The sequence below is a fragment of the Artemia franciscana genome, chromosome 13 (genome assembly GCF_032884065.1).
Source record: "Artemia franciscana chromosome 13, ASM3288406v1, whole genome shotgun sequence".
Lineage (NCBI taxonomy): Eukaryota > Metazoa > Arthropoda > Branchiopoda > Anostraca > Artemiidae > Artemia > Artemia franciscana.
Window position 1 is genome coordinate 47,296,374 of NC_088875.1, and position 25,427 is coordinate 47,321,800.

Sequence of the window (25,427 nt, forward strand, 5' to 3'; positions counted from 1 at the left end):
AATGATGCTAGATAAAATTAGTAAATTTGCGGAAGAAAAAGAAATAACAACACTTAGTCAATATGGATTTCGGAACGGGCATTCGACGGATCATAGGATTACCCATTTTATTTTTAAAATGAAAGAGTATCTAGGTAAGGGTTTTTATACCTCAGCTTTATTTATTGACCTGTCGAAAGCATTTGATACAGTAAACCAATAATCTTTTTGTTAGAAAATCAAAGAAAAATAAATTTGCACCGTGAATTGAGTCAAATCTATTGGATAGATTGTTATAGTTGGACTAAAAAGATAACAAGACCACATAATAACTTGCGGAATTCCACAGGGGTCGATTTTAGGGCCACGTCGTTACCTCATTTATACTGCAGATATTGAAAATTTCGTGAAAGATTGCTTGACAATTTCATTTGTAGATGATACAGTTCTATTATTCCGAGCTTTAAGTGTTGAAACTGTTTTTAAGACCTTGGAGAGCGCTTTGAATGATCTAATGAAATATACGAGGAGTAACTGTTTATTGATTAATATTGAAAAGAATTGCATGATTTTTTCTACTATTAAAAAAATAAACACTGAACTATCTTTAACAACTGATGAATATTTGATAGATTAATTAATGATCTTTTCCATAAAATAAGTTTTTCAAAAAAAAGTAAAGAACTCGATTTAACCAAAAATGGACAAAAAAGAGGCAAATTATCTATCAAGCATACAACTACCACAAACATCATCAATAAACAAATGAAACCCAAAACGAACAGAAATTACAATAAATAATCGAGTCAAACTTAAAACGAGCAGAAATTAACATGAGTAGGGTTCAAAACCCCTTTGCTTTCTAAAGGCCAGAATATAATTTGCACTTTACAAAAAAATTCAAATGAATGATTATTTTCAATTTAATATAGATATGATGATATTTATTCCTTAAAATTTTAATTAATTTTTTATTTCTTAATGATATTTTAGATAATTTCACCTTTTTATAAAAATTTCTTTCAATAAATTTTACAAGAAGTTATAAATAGCAAAAACACTTCTTTCCCAGCTTTTACCCAGTTGTTATGTTTTTGCTTTAATTGCATTGATATATAGTTCAGTAGCAACCAGGAATTTTCTAATGCATATGCCCTCTGAAATAGTTAAATAACTCATTGGAGATTCTGGCCTGAATTCAATCCCTTCTTCCTGTATCCTTTACTGCCACTAAAATAACACGTTTCTTATTCCTTTATAATTTTTGAAATATCTAAATTACGCTATAGCCTATTAATTGTGTTATTCTTTAGTTTTAAGTTATATTTTAGTTTACCATTCAACGTGATTTGTGTTGTTCCTTGTCTAATGCCTTTTTCTTTAGCTGTTCACTGTCATTTGTCATCAGGTTTGATTTTGCACGTGTCATAGATACTAAAATATAATTCCTCCTTCCTGTTTGTCCTTCACAGACTTATAAATATTTTTTTTCGTACTCTGTCAGTTATGTTTTATGTAAATTATGATGATAAAGCTATGCATACATCTACAGTTTATATGTTTGTTGCTACCAATGAACTTAGGTGTACACAGCTAGTATTTTGGTTTGGAAGGTGAAGGGGGTGGGTGTCAGTGTAATTATCCTGTGATGATGGGCTTAAAATTCAGATGAATTATTTTTGACCCATTTTTTTTTTAATTTTCTGGTGTGTACTACTTTAGATCATTCCCCTGGATGGATGGGGGTCAACTTGATATTTACCCTCTTTGTACACGTTTATGTCAAAACGAGTATGTGTGATTGTTTGAAAACATACTCACACATTGACAGAGATATTTCCCGCTCCCCAGATCGATGCGAAGAACACAACACTCCCTCTACAAAAAATTAACATTTCTGGCCTAAAGATTCTATTCTTTCAGAATTGAATCCCCAACCCAGAACAGTTTTCTATCCCTCCCCCCGAAGAGTCAGACCATATCGCATTTTTTTTTCAAAAACATTCTAGTTTTAGACCGAATAGCTAAATATATTAAAATCTACCTTTGTTTGAATACAACTATAAGGATGTTTTAAATTTAGAAAAATATGTAATCGCAATAGTTGTTGCAATTTTGCGCATTAAAATTTTGTATCGTTTACTACTCCCGAAGAAATCTAAAATAACACCATTTTATTTAGAACATTTGATTGGATTTTACGTCATGTCTCCTCTATTGAGGTGTGAAGACCGCAAAGGGGATAATAGCCTAATTTGTGAATGAAATTTTCATGCTTGTTTTTAGTCAACACCGTTGTTACATCATATCACCACATAAGGCCTTTTCATGGTTATCCATTTTATTAACTATGTTATTCAGAATTTGAGTGACTTCTAGAAATATAGAACATACGATATTCAGAACATAGACCAGGAACATAATATAGAATATAGAAATATTGAATATTCTTGCACAACAGATCTTAGATATTCAGGCTACTATTATTTAAAAAAAAATGTTTAACCATCAATTCAGACGTATAGAAGAAATTTTAGACATTGACAGTGTTGCACAGAGGCCAAATGATTAAAAAAAAATTGTACATTTTCAGGTACATACACAGGATTTTATTTCTGGGTTGGGGACGGGTAAAATAAAATGGACCCTCTTTCCAAATATATAAGGAAAAACCTACTAAAATTTAGAAGAAGTTGTAAGACACTATTAGAACCTTTCAAGACTATAAATGCTAGTTAAACATATTTTGAATGTATCTCATCCCGATAAATTATTATTTTTTTATGTTAACTACTACCAAACTCGCTCTAGTGTTGAAGTTTTGCCAACCTTCTGAAGGGCGTTAGTTCAATGGAAAGGAAATTTAGTTCGAGGCAAATGCTAGACTGTATTTTTTTGATAAGGTATCAATGTTGATAGTTGATTTTTAATGTTGAAGTGGGTGACTAAATTCAGTAAGACTTTCAGGATATATTTTAAAAAACAGGAATTATTGTATCCTATATGTGCGCACAGGTGCAGGTCTTAGCAGGAGAGGTAAGAGAGATTAGTTCTTGGGAAATGGGAAGAAAACACGCGCATTTTTTCTTAAATAGGCTACTTTTGACAGTGTTTGAGTTGGGTATTTGCAACTTTGAGATCAGAGTTGAGAATCTGCTTCAGGTTTGAACACACATTTAAAACACCATACAAACACAAATACTTTAAGATATAAAAGTCGTCAATATATATTTCTTAGATGAAGAAATTTTGAGTTTGCCCTGAAAATAAGGTGCTTGGCGTTTTTTCACCCGGAAAATATCTCCTCCCCCGTGTGTGCAAAAGTCACCCCGGATACCCCCCCCCCCAACTGAAAATTCCCCCACATGCAAAATTAAGCCAGTCACACACAAACTACAAAATGAACACCTCAAAATGTCTTAAGGAGTAAGAAAATGACCATATGGCTAATGTTTTAATGTAAGTGATAAAAATGACCATATGTCTGAGGTTTTAATGAAAGTTAACAAGCTGTTTTCAGTAACAAAGTATAAAAAGATTAATTAAATCAAACAGTTCATCAAATTTTCTAGTGTTGCCTATTTTAAAGGGCCATGATGCTCAGTGTATAATTATTTTTTTTTTTACCAGAGGCACTTCATATGGGGGAGTTGGTCGTATAAGATTTAGAGTGATTCGTTCGATTGGAAATCGAAAGTTCTAGTGCCTTTTTTAAGTCAATAGTTATCGGAGTGCAACTAGTCTTACCCCGCTCCCTTCGGTATTTTTATTGGACCTTTCTAAGAGGAACCAAATGGTTATCATAAAATTTCTGTCGGATGTCTTTGGGGAAAAAAGGGATATGGGAAGGAGGCTAAATGCCTTCCAATCTGTTTTTTTTTTTTACTGAAAATGACACTTAGAATTTTAATTTGGGCTCGAATGAGCCCTCTTTCGATCTTCTAGGACCCTTGACTCGATACAATCATCCCTGAAAAAGAGCTGCTGTTCTCTGACCGTTTTTTAATTAGGGAGAGGGGCATTTGAGAGGCCTCAAAGTGTGCATGTTAATGTGAAAACTTCCTAACTTTCAGTGAGCCTTCGAATAAATGCAGAATTAGTTCTAAGGAAGGGGAGGCGGAGGTAGAAATTAATATATAATCCCTCTTGATTCCCGGGAATATTTATGATCTATGCTTTTATTATGAAAGTAGAGAGTAACATTAAACTCCAAAACGGGCAGAATTTATTCCGTATGGGAGGAGGCCCCCTCATCCTCCACCTCCCTCTCTTTGTCATAGAACCTTCGGAGGATTCTCATTTGATCGGATTTCGAGAGTTCTAGTCTTCTTTTTAAAATCGAAAATGATTGAAGACCAACCAGTCCCTGTCCAAGAACCGTTTTTGATATCTGTTCCTTTTGTTACCCCTTAGCACATCTGATCTGCATTTTGAAGTACCTATTAGTTTCTCTGTGACTGCGCAGTTTTGCATAGGGGGTAAATTTTCCTTTGGGGATTTCTGTAGGGGGGGGGGGGAAGCTGGCCTTCAAAAAATCAACCAAAAATTTCCCTCTACTATGTTTTGATTTGTGTGTGAATTTTTCTCACAATTTTAGTAGTATTTTTATTTAGCTCGCAGAAACACAATTGTTTATAGAATTTTTTCTAACAATTTTGTGTCAGGAAGGTGAAAACATGCTCTAAATTTTTATCAGTAAAGTTCGCCGTGTGTAGCTTTTCTTCAGCTCTGGTCTGTGAAATAATTAGCTTTTTAACTTCCATTTAGGATGGATGGCAGCTGTAGCCAATTTGGAGGATTGTGTTACCAGTTTTCAGAAGCAATTTGAAAATGTGCAGAGTCATCTCGAATCTTACCCGAGCTTGCGAGATGAATTCGATGCTGCTATGCAAAGGTAGGTTTTATTCAAGAGGAGAGAATCTTTCATCAATTTTTATTTTATTTTATTATTCTGATAAAGAACAGGGGTCTACATTTTGATCAAAACAAACGGATATATTGCCATGAGCTAAATGTTTAAGCTCAGTGATGGGAGGGGGGTAAGACAGAAGAATAAGCTGTCGTGGTGCCTGAATCACTTCAAATCAATGAAAACGGAAGAGATTCAGAATGTTTGTATATATTTATTGAAAACTTTGACAATGACAGTGACAAATAATTTATTGCGGAATATCAAAATAAGTAATCGTAATATATAAAACTATAAATTAAAATGAGTGGTGAAATTTTGTCGGATGATTTCCTGTATCGCTGTGTTGCTCTGGGGTTGTATTGGGGTTGTATGGGGTTGTAAAGATTTCCTGTATCGCTGTGTTGCTGCAGGGATGTATGGCTGTTGCTTGTTGCAGTGCCGGGTGTCGCGCTTGTTTTGTTTAATATTCGGTGGTAAGATATCGTGATGATCAACAGTCTGCACTTCATAGCAAAGAATAAACCTGTGTATATATTTTTTGGTATATTAACTTTGTTGTCATTGTAGAGCATTTTTTTTGTAGCAATTTGAAAGAGTATTTTCTTCTACATAAAATAAGACGTCCATCGCAGTATCTGACACAATAAAACTTCCTAGACTAAATTGCACAAAAATAATGACATATGAAATGCGTTTTTACTCATAAAACCCCTGCTTCCCCCTAAAGTAAGCTTGACCCTAATGCAAGGGCTTAGATAGTTTATACCTGCGTTTCTCTAACTAGAGTGCCCCCTTCAAATGGTCAAAAATTAATTGATTTACCTTCCGACCGTTTTATATTAAATATTAATTTGAGCCTACTTATCTTTTTGCCTACTTTTTTTTACTTTTTTTGAGCCTACTTTTTTTAGAGCCTAATTTTTTTTCATTAGCTATTGATTGATCCAAGTTTTTTCATTTTTTTGTTTAAGTGTTTTAGTGTTATTTGATTTTTCAAGTTTAGTGTTTTTTGAACAGCTATCGCCTCCTTGTCTGTGGGATTGCAACCTCTGTGAAGGTCCTTCAACCTTCACTCCAAAAGATGTGTCCCCTAGTTTGAGAAACCATGGTCGAAGCTAATTAGGTATCAAAATTAATTACAGAACTTGAGTTTATTCTTAAAGTGCAAAGTGTCTGGTACTTAAATATCACTGAAAATTTGAATAATTGTTTCTTAGATAAAATATTCTTTTAATATTGAACCAAACTTATTTAGCAGGTCAAGCAAAAGAAATGGGCAATAATTTGACATTCTTCAGTACAAAGATCTCTAATATTCACTAATTTGGCCTCGAAAATAGCGTAGTTTTCACCTGAAATTAAACAAATTATGTAATTTTTTAAATTAGCAATGCCTGACAAATAAATAATGTCCTAATAACTAAATTACCCTAAATTTTACTACTGTTGAAATTATTCTTGCATCATTTTGCACTTTGAAGTGATCGCACTCTTGTCTAGATTGTGGGTGTGTGCGAGTGCGAATATTTACTAGTAGTAAAACTGCAAATGTTGTCAGATCCTGTCAGAGAGTACGTGGTAAAGATGACGATACTCCTCACATCCATGGCTTTAAGACCATGCCCTTTGTAAAGTATTTTCTCAAGTTAATATTAAGAAAATTGTTAATAAAGAAACTTAATTTGTTTCTGAGAAAAACAGAAAAACAACAAACGCCATCTAAGGTTTTTCTCAGTAAAATCTGGAGGCTGCATTATAAAGCATAAATAAAAACATCTATTGGTTTTTTCTTCTTGATTTCTTGTTTACTTTTCTCAATATTGGGACTAGGATCAAAGGCCTACTTTTGTCAAAAGGATACAATAGTTGACTACATTTGTATCTTTTTTTTTAAACTAAGCTATATTCTGCAAACTATTCTAGCCCTAATTGTTCTATAGTTGAGAAAAGCGATCCTATTTAGCAACTTTCAGAAAATTACATGTTAGATCCTAAGAACATAGGCCTCTAATTAAAATATAAATATTTACAAACCAAAATTAAGCTCCATTGAATCCATGCTGCCGTAAGGCCTTGAATTATATGGATATGATATATTAGCGTCTCTAAATCATCAAACAACTACAAGAAGAAATTCAATTGATGTCTGTTTAAATTTTCTAATTCTTCTGGTAATGTTGTATTATCAGTAGTTTTAAATTATATTAGATAAAAAATAGCAGGTTTATTTAACCGAAAGTAAGGAGCGACATTAAAACTTAAAACGAACAGAAATTATTCAGTTCAGTTCCTTTTTTTATTGCAACAAAAATTTACAAGAGCACTATTCCAATGGTCTCCATAAGGCTCCATGGCTCCGTAGTATGAAAGAGGCTGTCTCCTCCTCAACGTCTCGCTCTCTCCGCTAAAGTTTTATTGTCTTAAAGAATAGAGCTGTGAGAAAGGGTCAAACTTTAGCGTAAAGAGTGATCCGTTGAGGAGGGGACAGCCCTATTTTCTTTGAATCCTGTTTTCAACTTCAGACAGTTTTACAAGCAAAAGGTATTTTTATGTTGATTTTTCTAATTTTTCAGCTATTCTAATCCTTTATGCGTCTTAAAATACATAATAGTTTGCATTTAGTTTTGTTAAAAGAATACGGACAGGATTTTTTTTTTCTTTGTGATATAAAATTTAGAATGTTTTCTTTCATTTTTCCCTAATGGTTTTTGCGTCCGTTTTTTGAACCGTTTTTTAAATTTTTTAAATTTTTAAGAAGTCGAGTTAAGAGAAAGAGTCAAACTTTAGCGTAAACAGCGGGGCGTTGAGGACGAAAAGTCCCTTTCATATACGGAGTAATTTCTGTTCGTTTTAAGTTTTAATGTCGCTCCTTACTTTCATTTAAAAAAACTTGTTTTTTTTTTGTTTAATTCATAACCATTAATGATCTGATATCAAACTTCAAATGTCTTTATCTTAATTTTATCCTAAACTTATTAGGAAGTATTTCTTTTGCATTCTTTTGATGAAAATGCCGTTTCTGACATTCTATTTTTAAAGTTTTGTTTGCCATTGATTATGGTTGTTCTTAGTTAACCATTCATAACCTTGACTGATCTTATGTCAAACTTCAAATGTTTTCATCTTAGTTTTTTCCTAAACTTGTTAGGAAGTATTATACTGCATCCTTTTAATGAATATGCTGTTTTTGAAATTCCGGTTTTTAAAGTTTCGATTGCCATTGATTATGGTTGCTTGTTGTTAACCGTTCATAAGCATGGGGTGATCTGATATCAAACTTCAAATGTTTTCGTCTTAGTTGTTACTTGTTAAGGTTATTTAAAGTTGTTACTAAGTTGTTTCATAGTTGTTACTTAAACTTGTTAGGAAGCATTTTTGTTCATTCTTTTTTTCATCTTATTGATATTCCAAGCATACCCATTCCCTAGAAACTTTGTATTTCAACTTCAGACACAATATAACAGTGAAACGGGTTTAATAACCCTGACCCTCAGCACTGAAACAAGTTTCGTTTTGCTCACTCTTGTTTTATGCTAGCTACTTCAAATAGCGTTCAAATACTTCAAATATATATATATATATATATATATATATATATATATATATATATATATATATATATATATATATATATATATATATATATATATATATATATATATATATATATATATATATATATATATATATATATATATATATATATATATATATATATATATATATATATATATGTCCATCAAGTTTGATTTGGATCCGTGACCACATTCTAGGCGAATTTGTGATTACTAAAATTTAGTATAAAATTGAATAAGCCACCTCTCTCCCCTGATGTTTCTCAGAACCGAGACATAATAAGATTCCAGAAAAAAATATAGACGCAATGAAATTGGTTTCTAACGAGCAAAAAAAAAAAAAAATCAAAAACCAAGACTCTGACTTATAATGAAGATAGAGATATATTCAGGCAACAGGCTTTAATTAGAAAAAGTGAACGAGGTGGCTTGTTCACTTTTATTCAAGAAACGAGACACAGGAAAAAATACACTAGAAAAAGATTTAGACGCAATTAGATTTCTAACGATCTCAAGCCAAAACAACAATGAACAGAGTGAACGAGACACAACCAAACGAGGCTCTAGAAAAGAAATTCAAAAAGACAAGAGCATTGTTGAAACTTGAAACGAACAAAATTATTCAGGTTTTATACACGAAACAAAATTGGATTTTCTATACAGCAGAAAGATCAAGTGCTTTCAGATAGTACAAATAAAGCATTCTAGTTTCTTATGCTTTGCTGTGTGTTTTCAGTAAAGCTCTAGTTTTGCATGACCTTAAAAATATAGAAAAAATTCATAATTTGTCCCTATCGATAGGTGAAAAAATAATTCTTTTTCGTTTCAATTTTCAACAATGCTCTTGTCGTTTTTTAATTTCTTTTCTAGAGCCTCGTTTTGTTGTGTCGCGTTCACTCTGTTTATTTTTATTTTGGCTTAAGATCTTTAGAAAACTAATTGCGTCTAAATCTTTTTCTAGTTTCTTTTTTGCTGTGTCTCGTTTCTTGAATAAAAGTGAACACGCCGCCTCGTTCACTTTTTCTAATCAAGGCCTATTGCCTGAACATATCCATGTATATTAAGAAAGATAGTAAAAAGACCAAGCGCTTTCAGGTATTAAAAATAAAGTATTCTAGTTTCCTATGCGTGGATTCGTGTTTTCAGTAAAGCTCTAGTTTTGTATAACCCTAAAAATATAGAAAAAAATCATCAACCTTCTTATTTCCACTAGCTTTATAGATGTATGGAAAACTCATATTTTGTCCCTACAGATAGGTGAAAAAATAATTTTTGTTCGTTTCAAGTTTCAACAATGCTCTTGTCTTTTTGAATTTCTTTTCTAGAGCCTCGTTTTGTTGTGTCTCGTTCACTCTGTTCATTGTTGTTTTGGCTTGAGATCGTTAGAAATCTAATTGCGTCTAAATCTTTTTCTAGTGTATTTTTTCCTGTGTCTCGTTTCTTGAATAAAAGTGAACAAGCCGCCTCGTTCACTTTTTCTAATCAAAGCATGTTGCCTGAATATATCTCTATCTTCATTATAAGTCAGAGTCTTGGTTTTTGATTTTTTTTTTTTTGCTCGTTAGAAACCAGTTTAATTGCGTCTATATTTTTTTCTGGAATCCTATTATGTCTCAGTTCTGAGAAACATCAGGGGAGAGAGGTGGCTTATTCACTTTTATGCTAAATTTTAGTAATCACAAATTCGCCTAGAATGTGGTCACGGGTCCAAATCAAACTTGATGGACATATATTTGTATATATATATATATATATATATATATATGTATATATATATATATATGATGTAACTGATGTAAGTTTATATATATATAACAAGTTAATATATATTTAAGTTTATATATGTTGTAATAGTATTTGTTCTACCTGAGTCATCTCAAGGGTTCGAACCCCCTATGGGGAGAATGCCCCTAAATTTTTCATTGTGATGTCTTCCAAAAGGGACTGTTGGCTCTCTATCAAACTTTTCAATGGCTTGAAATTCAAATCTTTGAAAGATTTTAAAGGATAATATCCCTTATTTTCCCATGTTTGACCCATGTTTGCTACTAGTCGATTTCTTGGGCTTTCCATTGTTAAGGTTTTCAAGCATTTGGGCTTTCACATTACACAAATGCATTTTAGTAGTGTTTGTCGACTATTAATATCGTATTGTCTTTCTAGCTTGTTAAATGTAAGCCGAATGCTCCTGGTCAATCTGCGCCATGTGGACTTGCAAAAAGTATTTGATATAATAAATCCCTCATTTTCATTGAAAACAAATTGCTCCATGAATTCAGTCTTTTACAGTTTCTTGTTAAAATTTCGTTTTTGAGCGGCTTCAATTAGTTTAATAAAATAAGTTCCGTCCAGCGTACCCCAGGAGCTCCTGTCTTGGTCGGTCCTCTTCCTCTTGATGGTCAACAATCTTGCATCCGGTTATGATAATCGTTGTTAATCTATCAGATGCATTAAAAGTGATTCAATGGATGCCCTATAAAATTTAGCTACAGAAGCTAGTTCTCTGGATATGAATTTAAACCCGAAAGGTATCATATTTTGGCAGTAAATGACCTCAAATCCCTCCATAATTTCTAATATCAATTCCGCAAGAAATTCAAGTTGCATAAACCCAGATTTTAGGAGTAATTATCGTCCTGTGGTGGCGCAGTGGATTTGACCTTAGCTTGGTAATACGGGACCCAGAGATCGAATCACGCAGCAGGAATGCACTGCAGGGCCGACGCAGGGACCTTAGTAGTCAAGAAGCGTCGTTAATTCTTAAATAGGAGTAATTATCATTTCTGATTTAATCCGGTAACCACAAGTTGATAAAATTGCTGTCAAAGCTTGCCCCTCGTTTTCCCTCCTTTAACTTAAAAAAAAATTGCCCCCCTCCCTCCAAAAAAACATTTAAAACTTTTGCCTCTTGGTTCTATGACACCCCAAAATCACCGTAAATGCACAGAGAAAATTTCTGTTCCTTGCTGTGTGGGGTCTTTTAGGAAATATAGGAAATCTTAAACCATCGTTAGTCGAGTGGTGCAATACAAGCCGATAATGGTAAATAATTCATTGCCCTTTTTTTTCTTTGTGTGAAAAGCAATAAATTGTTGTAATTAAACTATTGTGCCTGAAAATTAGACTTACGAGAGTGTATTTTGGCTGGATTTAATGTTTTATTAGTAGTGTTATTTTCAAGCCTATTTTTGTGACGGTTACGCTAATTGGACCCTTTGACCTTTTGTGCATTCGTTTTTAAATATACGAGGTCGTTTTGTATATTTAATCTGCAACAGATTAAATACCGTTGTGTTTAACGCGTCTTCAGCATTTAGGGTTTCTTTATTGATGTGTTTTTTCTTCTAGCTTTTTTAGCTTAAATGTTGTTACTAAACTAAATAAATTCAGGGGCATATCTTTCACCTAGTGTCGTAACTGCATTTAAAATAATGTTGTTAATAACTTACACATCATGCTATTCCCAGTACAACTTTCCCTCTGCATTTGCACGCACTAAAAACAAGTACTTAGAAACCGCTCAGCCAATATAAAAATCAGCCGCTCAGTCTTAAAAACCGCATATTCCGCTCAGCCAAAAAAAAAGCACCGCATCACCTGCTCTGCTTCTCTACGTGGGTCGAAGACCAGACGAAGTGCTGGTGAAAAAAGTGCTAGCCAATTTTAGGATTGAAGAAGCATTGCAATGGACAAATCATGACTTGGATGAGCATTGTCAAGACGGACATTGAGCCAGTCAGTGGTTTCCGTTATAATGGCCGGCGCTGGGACACTGATTTGCTAGAAATAGTTAGCCCACAGGCTTATAATGGGGCAAAGTGGTATTCAACCGTCTGCAATGTTTTCGCGCCAAGGAGAGCAGTCTCCCAGCTTTTGTCCTGATTCAGATACAAGTAAGTAACAGTTAGTAAGTAAGGGTTCAGCAAGTAAGCACATTGAAAACTTACAATAAAAGTTCAAATATTTGTGCCTAATGTCCGGAACCCTTTGTCAACGAAAAAAGGTGAAAAAAGTTTAGCTAAAGCAAAATAAAAATAAATAAAGAGATGACAAACTGCACAGAAAATAGTAATGAGAATAATGTATAATATATAACTTTATAGTTTTTCTTGGTGGTGTTTATCTCCTTTTTTCATTTTTGTTTGTATTTGTTAATTTGTTTAAGCTACATTTTCGTATTTGTTATTCTTTAAATTTTTTTCGCTGATAAAGGCTCCCCGGTATGGATCTGGAATTTTCATTTTTGCCATAAATGTAACTTACAGCACTATAGAAAAAAATTACCAGAGAGGAAAATAAATCACTAAAACTAATAATAGATCTCTAGTAGTGGGATCCCTGTGTTTATCACATTATGGCACCCTTTATAATCAAGGTTCTTTTTTTCAGTGTTGAGACTGCCTTGCAGAACTTAGATAGTGTACCGTTAGTGCCATCTTTATCAAGTTTGTCGATTTCGGATGCAGCTTCAGTTGATAGTGGTGTTGATCAAACATCAAGCCTAGAAAGGCAGAAAGTATCGCTTTTACAATGGCTAGATTCCAAGGATCCCAAGAATAGTTATATCACACAGCTTTATGACTATGGACTGAAGCTTGTAGTTCAGGTAGGTTTTAGTTTGTTTGATTGCTATGAATTCATTTACAGAGCCTTTTACATCAGTTCTGGAGAGCCAGGGGTTGAGAGTAGCCCCCAATAGTATAAAAAATATATTCCTTTACACTCTTACCCTCTCGAAAAATGGAAATTTCGCGCCCATCCTTTGTACTGTTACTATCAAAATCATTTGTGAACAGATTGGTTTTAAACCTAGTTGGTTCTTTGTTAGTACTGTGTAGACTAATATAGTGTAGGTTTTAGTACTTTTGATCTGTAGATTAGTTGACCAATACTAGGAACCTCGTTTTCCAAAAATATATTTTGTGGTGGAGGGAAGTAAGTGGAAGGTAGCAGAATCTGTGGCCGTATTTTCTAGTACCAATTATTTTCAGTTATTCTTTTAGGGTTCCTTTTAGAGATTTTAGCGTTGTTGCGGTTCGCGCAATATGTTCATCATCCTTCCAACGGTACTCTCTGCAAAATGTACGATCTCTTCCTTTTGTCATCTTTTTTTCTTTCTTTCCTATTTCTTTGTTATTATTATTATTATTCTAATTTTCAACTTATTTCTTTTATAATCGTTGACTATATAAAAAGACAAGAATCTGTCCATATTGCGAATTGTTGGACCGTCTTCATCAGAACGGTAATCCTTGCTGTAATAAAAAGGTTTGCTAAATAGCTACAAGGATCGATTCGGTAATCTGAGTTTGAGCTACGGCCGAGAAGGCTCAAGTAAGCTGGAGAAAGCGAGGTTAAATTTTTCTCTCCTTACTCCCTATTTCCTTAGCATTATAATAACTTTTATTATTTCGTTTATTTCTTTCAAAATCACAGATTATGTGATAAGAAAAAATATCAACAATGCAGTATATAATGCGCTCATTTTTTTTTTCATTTTAATCTTCCGATGGCCCACAACGTGCTCTAGTGTTCTTGAGTATTCTGGAAGAAGGAACACAGTGCAAACTTCCAATGTATGGAGGGGACACTATCTCAGAAGGAACAAACCTAACGTACGGAGCTCCACAAAGGACTAAACTTGCCGGCTTTATCTTCATGAGCCTGATAAACTTAGTGCTAGCAAATTTTGACGAACGATTCAAGCTTGTAGACGGCCTCTCTTTTATTCTCATATATTTAGTATCTAACCGAGTGACTGAACCGCAGTTCAGTGATAACCTCCTAAGCTCCTTCTTTGACGATTGCGAAGAATATAGATCGACTCTTTACCCGGCCAAGTTGAATATCATCAGGTTTTTTCCCTAAATCGAGTCCTCGAGTTTCCCCGATTGCAATGTTCGATTGTTTTGTCGTCAAAAATCATTGAAGCTTTGTTTTCGTTTGATTGTGTGTTGACCGAGCATGTTGATAAGCTAGTAAAAGCCGGCAAACGTATCAATCCAAAATTTTTGGATGCATCGTATCAATCATAACCACAAGTAGGATTATGTATTGATTATGTCCAAACACTTGGAAAATCTGAAGCTTGAATCATTGCGAGAGAGGCGTGACCACTTAATGACGTCATTTGAGGAAATGTTGATTGCTTCACATCAACATTACCAAGTCGCTAGATGCTGCAGTGAATGCCCGAACTAGGTCAAAGCCGAAGTTCAACTCTGCGAAATTCAAGACAAATAAATTTCGAAACTCATTCGAACCTTATTTTGCGGATATATATATATATATATATATATATATATATATATATATATATATATATATATATATATATATATATATATATATATCATGAAAAGAGAAATCACCAATGCTACAGCACAAACACACACACACAAAAAAAAAAAAAAAAAAAAAAAAAAAAAAAAAAAAAAAAAAAAAAAAAAAAAAAAAAAAAAAAAAGAGACAGAAGGAGAAAAGGAAAACTGTATATATATATATATATATATATATATATATATATATATATATAATTACAGCCAAGTTGACTTTGACTATAGTACTTCTAGTGACTCAGCTTAATTAACTGTAATAATTACAAGTGAATAAAAATCAGACATTAACTTCTTCCTAAATATAAAAGAGTACAATTTATTTATCAACCTAAAACAAACTAATTATTCAATCAAATGGTTTGTTCTTGGCTAGCTTTGGGTGTAGAAAATTCCTAATAACAGTCAGGAATACCATGGAGATATCTTCACAAGTAGTGTAGCCAAACGATGTCCACTTAAAAAAAAACATCTGCCTTGTTGATCCTTGGCAAAGTGAGCCTGAAAACTGCGAGTGTGATTTTGTATCCATTTTTTACATCATTTTCGGGACCTTTTCCGCGGGTAAAGAAAAGGTCCGCACCCGTGTAGCCTTAAATTTCTTGTGAAAGTAAACTTTTAGCGTCCTTCGCTGTATCTAAAATACGAGGAACTACGGAATTATGGGACAGCCGATGGCTATTGCAGACTATGAGCGGTCTATAATTTTTTGTAATCGTTATCCTAAAAAATTCCTTGAACGTATATGCAAGATGTGATGCTTGTATCAATATAGTAATCCCACTGTCCAGAAGAAAACACTGAAAAATTCTGAAAACTACTTTAAAATATTGTAAAATATTTACAAATATCATTCCTTAACGCCTACTAATAACCTTAGACCCCTCCCCCCTGATGATCAAATTTACACCCCGAGTAATATTTACACAGTGTATAAATATGTAAATTATGAATACAAGTATAAGTATGAAAATAAGTAAATATAAATATGAGTAAAATATGAGTATAAATATGAAATTTGTTTTTCTGTATCAGCTATTATAATCAGCTGTTATTCTCTATTGTAATCTTTTGAGTATACATTTGCATATTTTACCATTACTTAGGGGGGTCAGAACTTAGGTATGCTTCAATATGCTTATTATATGGACTGTGTTTGTTTTTAAAATTTTGAAATTTGGGCGCAAACTGTCTAAAATGACCGGGAACTATACGGTTGAAAAGTTAAGTCCGCAAACAAGCTAGAATCGCTTAATCACAAAAGAGAAGGACAAACAACATTGTTGGACGTTGAACGTCATTTTGGACGTTGGACATGATTTATAAGAAGGAATGGTAAACGTCCTAATCTCGGGTTTCGAAAGAAACCGTTGAATTTCGGAGGAAATCTACTGAAGTAGTGCCAGTTTGGTATTTTGTAAAAAAAAAATTGTAATTGTAAAAAAAAATCTTGTGTTATAAATAAAATCGCTGCAAAATCTGTAGTGTAAAGAAAAAGTTTCACGGAGGCATAGGTCGGAAGAAATTATACTGAATCTGTTACAATTATACCACCCATCACAAAAGCGGTTACATTAAAATCGTAGCCACTTTTTGTTGAGAATATTTTTCTACAATGTAATATGACAGAATTTTATGACAAGATGGATATGTCATCAAAATTTCTTTGGAGCGAATAAAGTTTAAAAATAGTGTGTTTTAATGTGTGTTATTGTGTTTTAATGATGATCCTGGCTTGTCGCCTCTTATTCACAGTATGTATGGGTCAGGGGGTTGGGGTGGGGGTGATGACACTAATTATATTAATTTCATGTCACAATCTGCTGAAAGAGAATCCCCTCCCCCGAATTAAATATGTTGTACAATATCATATATAAATCAGCCTAAAAATTAGATCCGTGATTTTGGTGAAGCAGTAACTATAATAATCTACGTTTCAAAAATAGGAAAATTGGGTAATTTTTTATTCTAGTCATAGGCAATTTACTAAAAGCATTGTTTTGCCTAAAAGTTTTTGGCTCTTAAAGTCCCTCCTGAGTTCTCTGCCAATGCTCTCTGTTTTTCTAATTGTTTCGGATAAAATAGATTGTGTTAGTGCAAACTGTAACGCGTTCTTCAGAAACTCAAAATTAATATAGTAAGATATATTTATTACAAAAAACAGTACTTTGCTACTATCTACAGGCTAGCTATGAATAAGGTATTTTTTTTCCGATTTTTTATAAGATGGATTGTTTTAGTTATTACTCCTCCAAAATTATGTATTTTGTATGTTTTGTATTCTTTGAGGCTACTTTACATGCAACTATGGTTTCTTGGCTATGCTACCATCACTTACGATTCACAGCAGCATCAATGAAACTGCAAATGCTTCTTCTTTATTTCTGGCTGTTCGGTCCTTCACTGTTTGATCCCTCTCTTTATGCTGTAAAGTTCTTTAAATCATTTTTTATTACCTCTTTCCAACCCATTTGGCGGTGTTTTACATTACATTCCCCAGTTCCATTGTCAAAATCTCTATTTTATTCGGAGGGGCGTTTTACAAGAAAAAACTTTATAAAACCAATCAATTTTTTTACGTTTTTACACATTCGACAAAAATTGTGGGGGGGGGGGCGGACGGGGGTTCAAAAACGATAAAACCGCCCCTCTGGATACGGCCTTGTCTTACACATTTTGTCAGTGAATTTCTGAGTAATCTAAGATGAAAGATGGCAACTATTGATGAAGAATAATGTAATTAAAATCCCCTTCAAGGTATCAAATAGAAGTCAGGTTTCAACCAAAATTTGCCTTAGTTGGAATTTTTTTTTTTATATAGAATCAAAAATCATATTATCCAATCCCAGGGTATAAAAAAATAAATAAAAAGATTGAAACTTGGTTGTGAAATCTGCTTGTTTGACACGGATTAGGCCAAATATTTACGGTAAAGTTTTTTTTTAGAGCTTTAAAAAAAAGTTTATTATTCTAATCAAACGGCCCTAGTGTTTCAGGAGTCATTCTTAAATAATGGGAACAAAAAGTTAAACATTAGTGTAAAGAGCGAAGTATTGAAAATGGGCAATCCCCATCACATACGTAATAATTTCTGTTCATTTAAGCTTTAATTTGCTCTTTACTTTCAGTTGAAAAACTTGTTTTTTTATTATTTTATATAATACTAGTACTGAAATTCTGGCCTCTTAAAACATTTGAACAGGAGTTCCCCCTAATTGAGCCCAATAATTCTCGATTTGTAATCAAGAAGTACAAGTTTGAAAATGTACATTTGTTAAGTTTCGCGCAAGTTGAATTTTAGTAAAAAAAAAAAAAAGACTGTAAAGAGACGGGCTTTGAATAGATTGGGATGGAGAAGGAGCCTGCGGAGCTGTGCTGGCCTCAGTCGGCTCGCTGTTGTGGTGAGTTGTTTGTAGTAGTATTTGTAGTAGTAGCAGTCGTAAAAAGACGGAAGGTTGATGCGGCTGCAGCTCCAATGATATTTGGACCTTTGTATTCAGCATTGGGCAATCAGCATTCAGCAGTAGTTTGGGATGAAGAAGGAGCTTGTGGAGCTTTGTTGGCCTCAGTCGGCTTGATGTTGTAGCGAACTGTGAGTAGTAGTAGTAGCAGTCGTAAAAAGACTGAAGGTTGGCATGGCTGCAGCTCCTATGATATTTGGACTTTTATATTCAGCATTGGGCAATCAGCATTCAGCAATAGATTGGGATGGAGAAGGAGCTTGTGGAGCTTTGTTGGCCTCAGTCGGCTTGGTGTTGTAGTGAAATGTTAGCAGTAGTAGTAGCAGTCGTAAAAAGACTGAAGGTTGGTGCGGCTGCAGCTCCTATGATATTTGGACTTTTATATTCAGCATTGGGCAATCAGCATTCAGCAATAGATTGGGATGGAGAAGGAGCTTGTGGAGCTTTGTTGGCCTCAGTCGGCTTGGTGTTGTAGTGAAATGTTAGTAGTAGTAGTAGCAGTCGTAAAAAGACTGAAGGTTGGCATGGCTGCAGCTCCTATGATATTCGGACTTTTATATTCAACATTCAGCAATAGATTGGGATGGAGAAGGAGTTTGCGGAGCTGTGTTGGCCTCAATAGGCTTGGTGTTGTGGTGAGTTGTTAGTAGTAGTAGTAGTAGCAGTCGTAAAGAGACTGAAGGTTGGTGCGGCTGCAGCTCCTATGATATTTGGACTTTTATATTCAGCATTGGGCAATCAGCATTCAGCAATAGATTGGGATGGAGAAGGAGCTTGCGGAGGTGTGTTGGCCTCAGTCCACTTGGTGTTGTGGTGAGTTGTTAGCTATAGTAGTAGTAGTAGTAGTAGTAGCAGTCGTAAAGAGACTGAAGGTTGGTGTGGCTGCAGCTCCTGTGATATTTGGACTTTTATACTGCAATGTAAGCCTCTTATTTGAAATGGCCTATCTCAGAAATCGTTAAAATACCAGGCACATCAAAATAAAACATTTCTGACTCCTAGGCACATCTTAGGTCTATTCATATCTGAAAACAACAATTTTTAAGAATTTTCTTTTTGGTGTATTTTTATTTTTTAAGTTATTTTTTATATTGTTTGTCTGCGTGTTTAAAAAATATTAAATTTTTTCTACTGCACGTCAGCAAAAACGTAGGTTTTTCACTTTGAAATAGTTCCAATTAAAAGTAATTTTTTTATCTGCTTTAAATGTCGGGAAAATATAGAGGTAATGTAGCCTTAGCTACTAGGGATTTTAAATAATATTGCTAGCAATATCATTTTTCTAAGGTTGCCTAGGACATATATCTGCACGTTACGCCATCTAAGTTTTCAGATGAGAGAAAGGATATTTTGTCTTGAATGGGATGTTGGTCTAAATTCAAGTGTGGTAAAGCGTCGTTCACATGCGTGTCTAGCTAGAATTTCATGTCTAGACACGTATCTGGCCAGAAATCAAAGTCTAGGAAATTACCGTTCACAAGAAGAATTCAGTGTTGAGCTAAAACTACAAATTTAGTTTCAAATAGATTACAGTTGTCATTTCTATTCAATAAAGAGAGCTTATGCGACCAATACTGTTATAATCCCTACTTTTACTTTCACAAGATAATGGATGAGACAAGCCAAACAATTGCCTTAGTGTGCTTCACATTATGTCTGTTGTTGCATATTTGCCTAAAATGAAAAATACAATTAATGAGAGAACAAAATCAAATTTTAGTTTAAAAATGTACACATAAATGATGAAAATAGTGGAACTACACACATTCTGATTGGCTGTAATCGGAAATCCAAGACTTCTCAATTTTCAATTCAATCATATATATTTAAACAAAAAAAAACACATAATCTGTCAGGAAAGCACAAAAAGTGCTTGGCTAGAGCAGAAACTTAACTAAAGAATAAGTAAACAATCAACAAACAGAAACAACAACGAATCGATTGTTCTTTGTCTCTGAACTTTTCGAGTTCTAGAAATGGATGCTTAGCTGTAACTTGTCTAGCCAACTAGTAAGTAGTAACTAGTAACCAACTTGTAACTAGCCAAGCTCCAAATTTTACTTGTGAACGGCAGTTGTCTATACATTGAAGTCTGGTCAGACACATGTCTATACACGGGATTCTAGCTAGACACGCATGTGAACGCCGCTTAACAAATTTAGGTGTTCCCTCGCTCTGCTGGGCATTAAAAGCAAAGACGTTGTTTTCTCCTTCTGAAGTATAATTTAAAATACTTATTTTCTAAACATTTTTAAGACTTATTTTTGAGTGTTGCCCTCATTGCCTCAGTGTTGCCCTCACACATGGGGCAACACTGTTTGTGGGTGTCAAGGGCAAATGAGTTGTTTTCTCCTATAAACATTAAATAGGACTTAATTTTTGATTGTGTATTTCAAAAGGTTCCTTTGAATTAATCCTAGTGGGGAAGGTATATGAATCTACAAATACCGGCTATCTAAGTGATATCCTCACAAATGGGACAACACTGTTGGTGGGTGTGGAGTCAAGGGGATTAGCACTTTCTGCGTGGAGTTAAGGGCTAAAAAAAAGTTTATCAGGGAAGTGCCAATGATTTAATACTGTAAGTTATACTTTGCATATGTATCTCGTCTTTTATCTGACCCTCGGAAGAGAAGAATTTGAAAAACCAAATTCCAGTAATGTATAATAAATAGTTTTAAACAAATCTATGCGGTTCAATATGATAGATCAGACCAGTTTTGGAAATTATTTTCATAAAGGCAATCTTATCTTGAAGCACTGATTTTTAATTAACATAAAAGTTTACACAAGAGTTTCCTTAATGCTAAAACTGCTCTTTTCTATTATTTTAATTTATTTAATTTGTATCTAATCACATTTTTAACCAAATAATTTTTAGTTCAGTCAAATAATGAATTTGATTCATTATTTGAATCAAAAAGATCTGTTTAATTACTAATTTTGTTGTTAATTATTAAAATTAGCAGTTTTGGATACAAAATTGGTTAAACTATATCCATGTATTGTTAGATTATATCCTTTTTATGGCACTTGGTATTAACCAAGTGACATATAGCGATCGCGAATTCTGTTGGTCTGTCTGTATGTCTGTCTGTCTGTCTGTCCCGGTTTTGCTACTTCAGGCACTTCCAGGCAAACTAGGACGATGAAACTTGGCATGTGCATCAGGGACCAGACCAGATTAAATTTCCGATTTTGACCATTTGGGGGGGGGGGCGGTTAATTCGGGAAAAATAGAAAAAATGAAGTATTTTTAACTTACGAACGGGTGATGGCATCTTAATGAAATTTGATGTTTGGAAGGATATCGTGTCTCAGAGCTCTTATTTTAAATCCCGACCAGATGCTGTGACATTGGGGGTAGTTGGAGGGGGGGGACCTAAAATCTTGTAAAACGCTTAGAGTGGAGGGATCGGGATGAAACTTGATGGGAAAAATAAGCAGAAGTCCTAGATACGTTATTGACATAACCGGAACGGATCTTCTCTGTTTGGGGGAGTTGGGGGAGGGGTTAATTCTGAACAAATTAGAAAAATGAGGTATTTTTAACTTACGAAGGAATGATCGGATCTTAATGAAATTTGAAGTTTGGAAGGATACCGTGTCTCGGAGCTCTTATTTTAAATTTTGCTTGGATCCAGTGACATCGGGGGACTTGAGGGGGGGACCTAAAATCTTGGAAAACGCTTAGAGTGGAGGGTTCGGGATGAAACTTGGTGGAAAAAATAAGCACAAGTCCTAGATGCGTGATTGACATAACCGGGACGGATCCGCTCTCTTTGGGGGAGTGGGGGGGGGGAAGGGTTAATTATGAAAAATTAGAAAAATGATCTATTTTAACTTACGAAGGAGTGATCGGATCTTAATGAAATTTGATGTGGGATATCATGTCTCAGAGCTCTTATATTTAATTTCAACCTTATCTGGTGAAGGGGATGTTGGGGGAGGGAAGAGATCAGGATGAAACTTGGTGGAAAGAATAAACACAAGTCCAAGATTCGTGACTGACATAACCAGACCGGACCTGCTCTCTTTGGTGGAGTTGGGGGGTGGGGGAGTAATTCGGAAAATTAGATAAAAAGAGGTATTTGTAACTTACGAACAGGTGATCAGATCTTAATGATATTTGATATCTAGAAGGATCTTATACTTTAAAACTCTCATTTAAATCCTGACCAGATCTGGTGACATTGAAGGGAGTTGGAGGGGGAAGCCGGAAATCTTGGAAAACGTGAAATCGAGGTATCTTACCAATGGGTAATCGGATCTCAATGAAACTTGATATATAGAAGAATCTTATGTCTCAGATGCTCCATTTTCAATTGGAATCGGATCCGGGGGACATAGATGGTTGGAGGGGGAACAGAAATCTTGAAAACCGGAAATCTTGTAAAACGCTTAGAGTGGAGATCTCGGGATGAAACTTGATGGGAAGAATAAGCACAAGCTATAGATACGAGATTGACATAATTGGTACGGATCTGTTGTCTTTGGGGGAGCTGGGGGTTGTTAATTTGGAAAAGTTAGAAAATTTTAGGTATTTTTAACTTAAGAACGGGCGACCGAATCTTAATGACATCTGATATTTAGAAGGAACTCTTGTCTCAGAGCTCTTGTTTCGAATCCCGACCAGATCTGTTGACATTTGGCGGAGCTGGAGGGGGAAACCAGAAATCTTGGAAAATGCTTAAAAATGTCGTAGATATGTGACTGACGTAACCGGACTGGATCCGCTCTTTTGGGGGAGTTAGATGTTGGGGTTCAGTGCTTTGGCGAGTTTGGTGCTTCTGGACGTGGTAGGACGATGTAAATTGGTAGGCGTGTCAGGGAGCTGTACAAATTGGCTTAATAATGTCGTTTTCTCCTATTCGAACATCTGGGGGGTTGAAGGGAGAGGAAAGATTAAAAAAATTGAGGTATTTTTAACTTGCGAGTAGGTGATCGGATCTTAATGAATTTTGACATTTAGAAGGACCTCGTGACTCAGAGCTCTTATTTTAAATCCCGACCAGCATTAAGCCTCTGATTTTCCTTTTAAAGCAATCTATTGATTCTTAGAATTTTGCCAGAGCTCATACCATATGAGCTCTTGGCTCCTGGCTCTTCAGACCTCGTCACAAGTGCTATATGAGCTCTTAGCTCTTGTTTATTTGTTTTTTTTTTGTATAATCGCTATTCAGTTTTTCATGTTTAAATTGAACAACTTATAACAAGGTTCTATTGATGAAAACATTCTAAGCGAAATTTTTTTCTTAGATAGCCATCTTTCTTAATCCACATCATTTCAAAGTCTAAAAAAAGATCATTGATCCCTTTTTTTAAGAAAAATTTACAATACTGTAAATATCCCAAAACAATGAACATTACTATTGTAAAGATGACTCTCTACTGTTTTAGATGGAAAGGTATTCAATCGACTCTTCAATTAATATTTAAGGATTAAAACAATCGATTATAGTACAGTGTAAAAAGTATAGTGAGATAAGAAGAGGACTAAATAGCCCTTACTAGACAGCCCGTATTACGTAATTGAAGAAGGAGAAACAAGTGCACATTTCGGTGGCGTACGGATTCAGGTTTTAATTTTGCTTGTTCTAACCCTTTTAAGTTGCGGGCTAAGTGGCTTGATTGAAAGGCAAATATTTGATCATGCTAAAGTATTTTATTTTTCGTACTTAGTGCATTTTTTTCCTAAAAAATCTTACTTAGCAGTGAAAAGTCTTACTTAGAAATGATAGAATAGTATTTTCTTTGCATTGTGTATAGTTTCGTTACAGAACACACTGGACAGTCGCATTAAGAGGTATTTTTGAGAGATTTTATTGGATTCCTTTTTGTGTTCAAAATATGTTTTTGAGGAAAAGGAGGGTATTGCAAATTGGATCATTCAAAACAATTTATTTTTACGTATGTCAATTTACTGCTCGATTTCACTATTTAAAAAAACGCAGAAGAAATGACCGAGAGACGGGCATTTTATTTTATTTATATAATTTTTTGCATTGGGGACGGCTGAACGGAAACCTCAATCGGAACGTTTTCATTATTTTCTGCTTATATAAAAAAAAATAACACTTAAAAAACACACAGTAAAATTTACAAGTAAATTGTAAATTTTCTCATATACAATTTTCATACTCAATAAGTATCTGTCCTTGATGGCTTTATTCTGTCAATACCATCTGTTGATTCCTTCAAAGGAAGGCTCAATAAATGCGTAAATATTAGTATTTGAACTGGATAAAGGCTTAGCAGCATGTCAGGTACCCTTGGTCAGTCCAGGGCAGTGAAATCAAGAAATATCAATGAACTTTCTGGAATTGTTCACTAATCACCATGTCTTTTTTCTAGCTTGATCAATCACTTACTGATGATCAGCAAGTGGAACTGGTTTTACGAGAATGTGACAACAATGACATGAAACACATTAAGGGCATAACTGAGCGACTCGCTAAGCTTGAACAGTGGAAGGATTCGGCAAAAAAAGTTCTTGACAGTATATCTGGCTCATTAGCGGCTTTGACAAGCAATCAGAAAAGACTGCTGACAGTTAAAGATAGTACAGTACTTCCTGAATTATGCAACAGTCACAGGAAGGAAATAACGGGAATGGTTCAGAAGATGAATCAGCTTTTAGATATGAGGCTGAGGCTGGCAAGAGCAAAGGCTGAAATGTCTGTAAATTTGAGTCAGCGATTGAGGTAAGTTGCAGAACTTTTATGTAGCCTTAAAGTGGTTGTAGCTGTAGGTGTAAACGGTCCACCAGGATTTGTATTATGATGAAAGAATTGTTTAGCCAAGAATGCACATCTCAATAGACATTTAGAGAAGAAATGGAAACGCTTTCATCTCAGATTTGCTGAAAACTGAATTTTTTTTTTCTTACGGGAAATCTGCCAAAAAATGAAATCTTGAATTGATCATGAGATATTTTATGACCATACAAGGACAAAATTTGTCTCGTTAACTCCTCCCCCCACGCTATCATTTTAAAAATCAAAATAAAAAAAAAATCCTGATCGCAAGAAGGGAACTATTTTCCAGTTCTAGTTAATTTTGAGATTATGGTGTCTTTTTCTCATTCCATTAAACTACTACCAACTCAACGCAGCACTAAGTCGCCTGAAACCAACACAGCTATGCATGCTCCTCCTCCATCTTC

The 25,427-nt window shown here is 34.4% G+C and overlaps 1 protein-coding gene across 4 annotated transcripts in view; it reads left to right on the plus strand.

Moving 5' to 3' along the window:
• LOC136035019 (RB1-inducible coiled-coil protein 1-like) overlaps nucleotides 1–25,427 on the plus strand; it is a 99,527-nt gene that overhangs the window by 20,481 nt on the left and 53,619 nt on the right. For 3 of the 4 annotated variants that reach the window (XM_065716602.1, XM_065716603.1, XM_065716604.1), the window contains 3 exons: nucleotides 4,747–4,873; nucleotides 12,856–13,072; nucleotides 24,617–24,966. In XM_065716602.1, the coding sequence (XP_065572674.1) occupies nucleotides 4,747–4,873; nucleotides 12,856–13,072; nucleotides 24,617–24,966 (694 nt within the window). Of the gene's footprint in view, nucleotides 1–2,865; nucleotides 3,016–4,746; nucleotides 4,874–12,855; nucleotides 13,073–24,616; nucleotides 24,967–25,427 lie in introns of those variants that run through there. The other variant, XM_065716605.1, reaches the window with a different exon arrangement.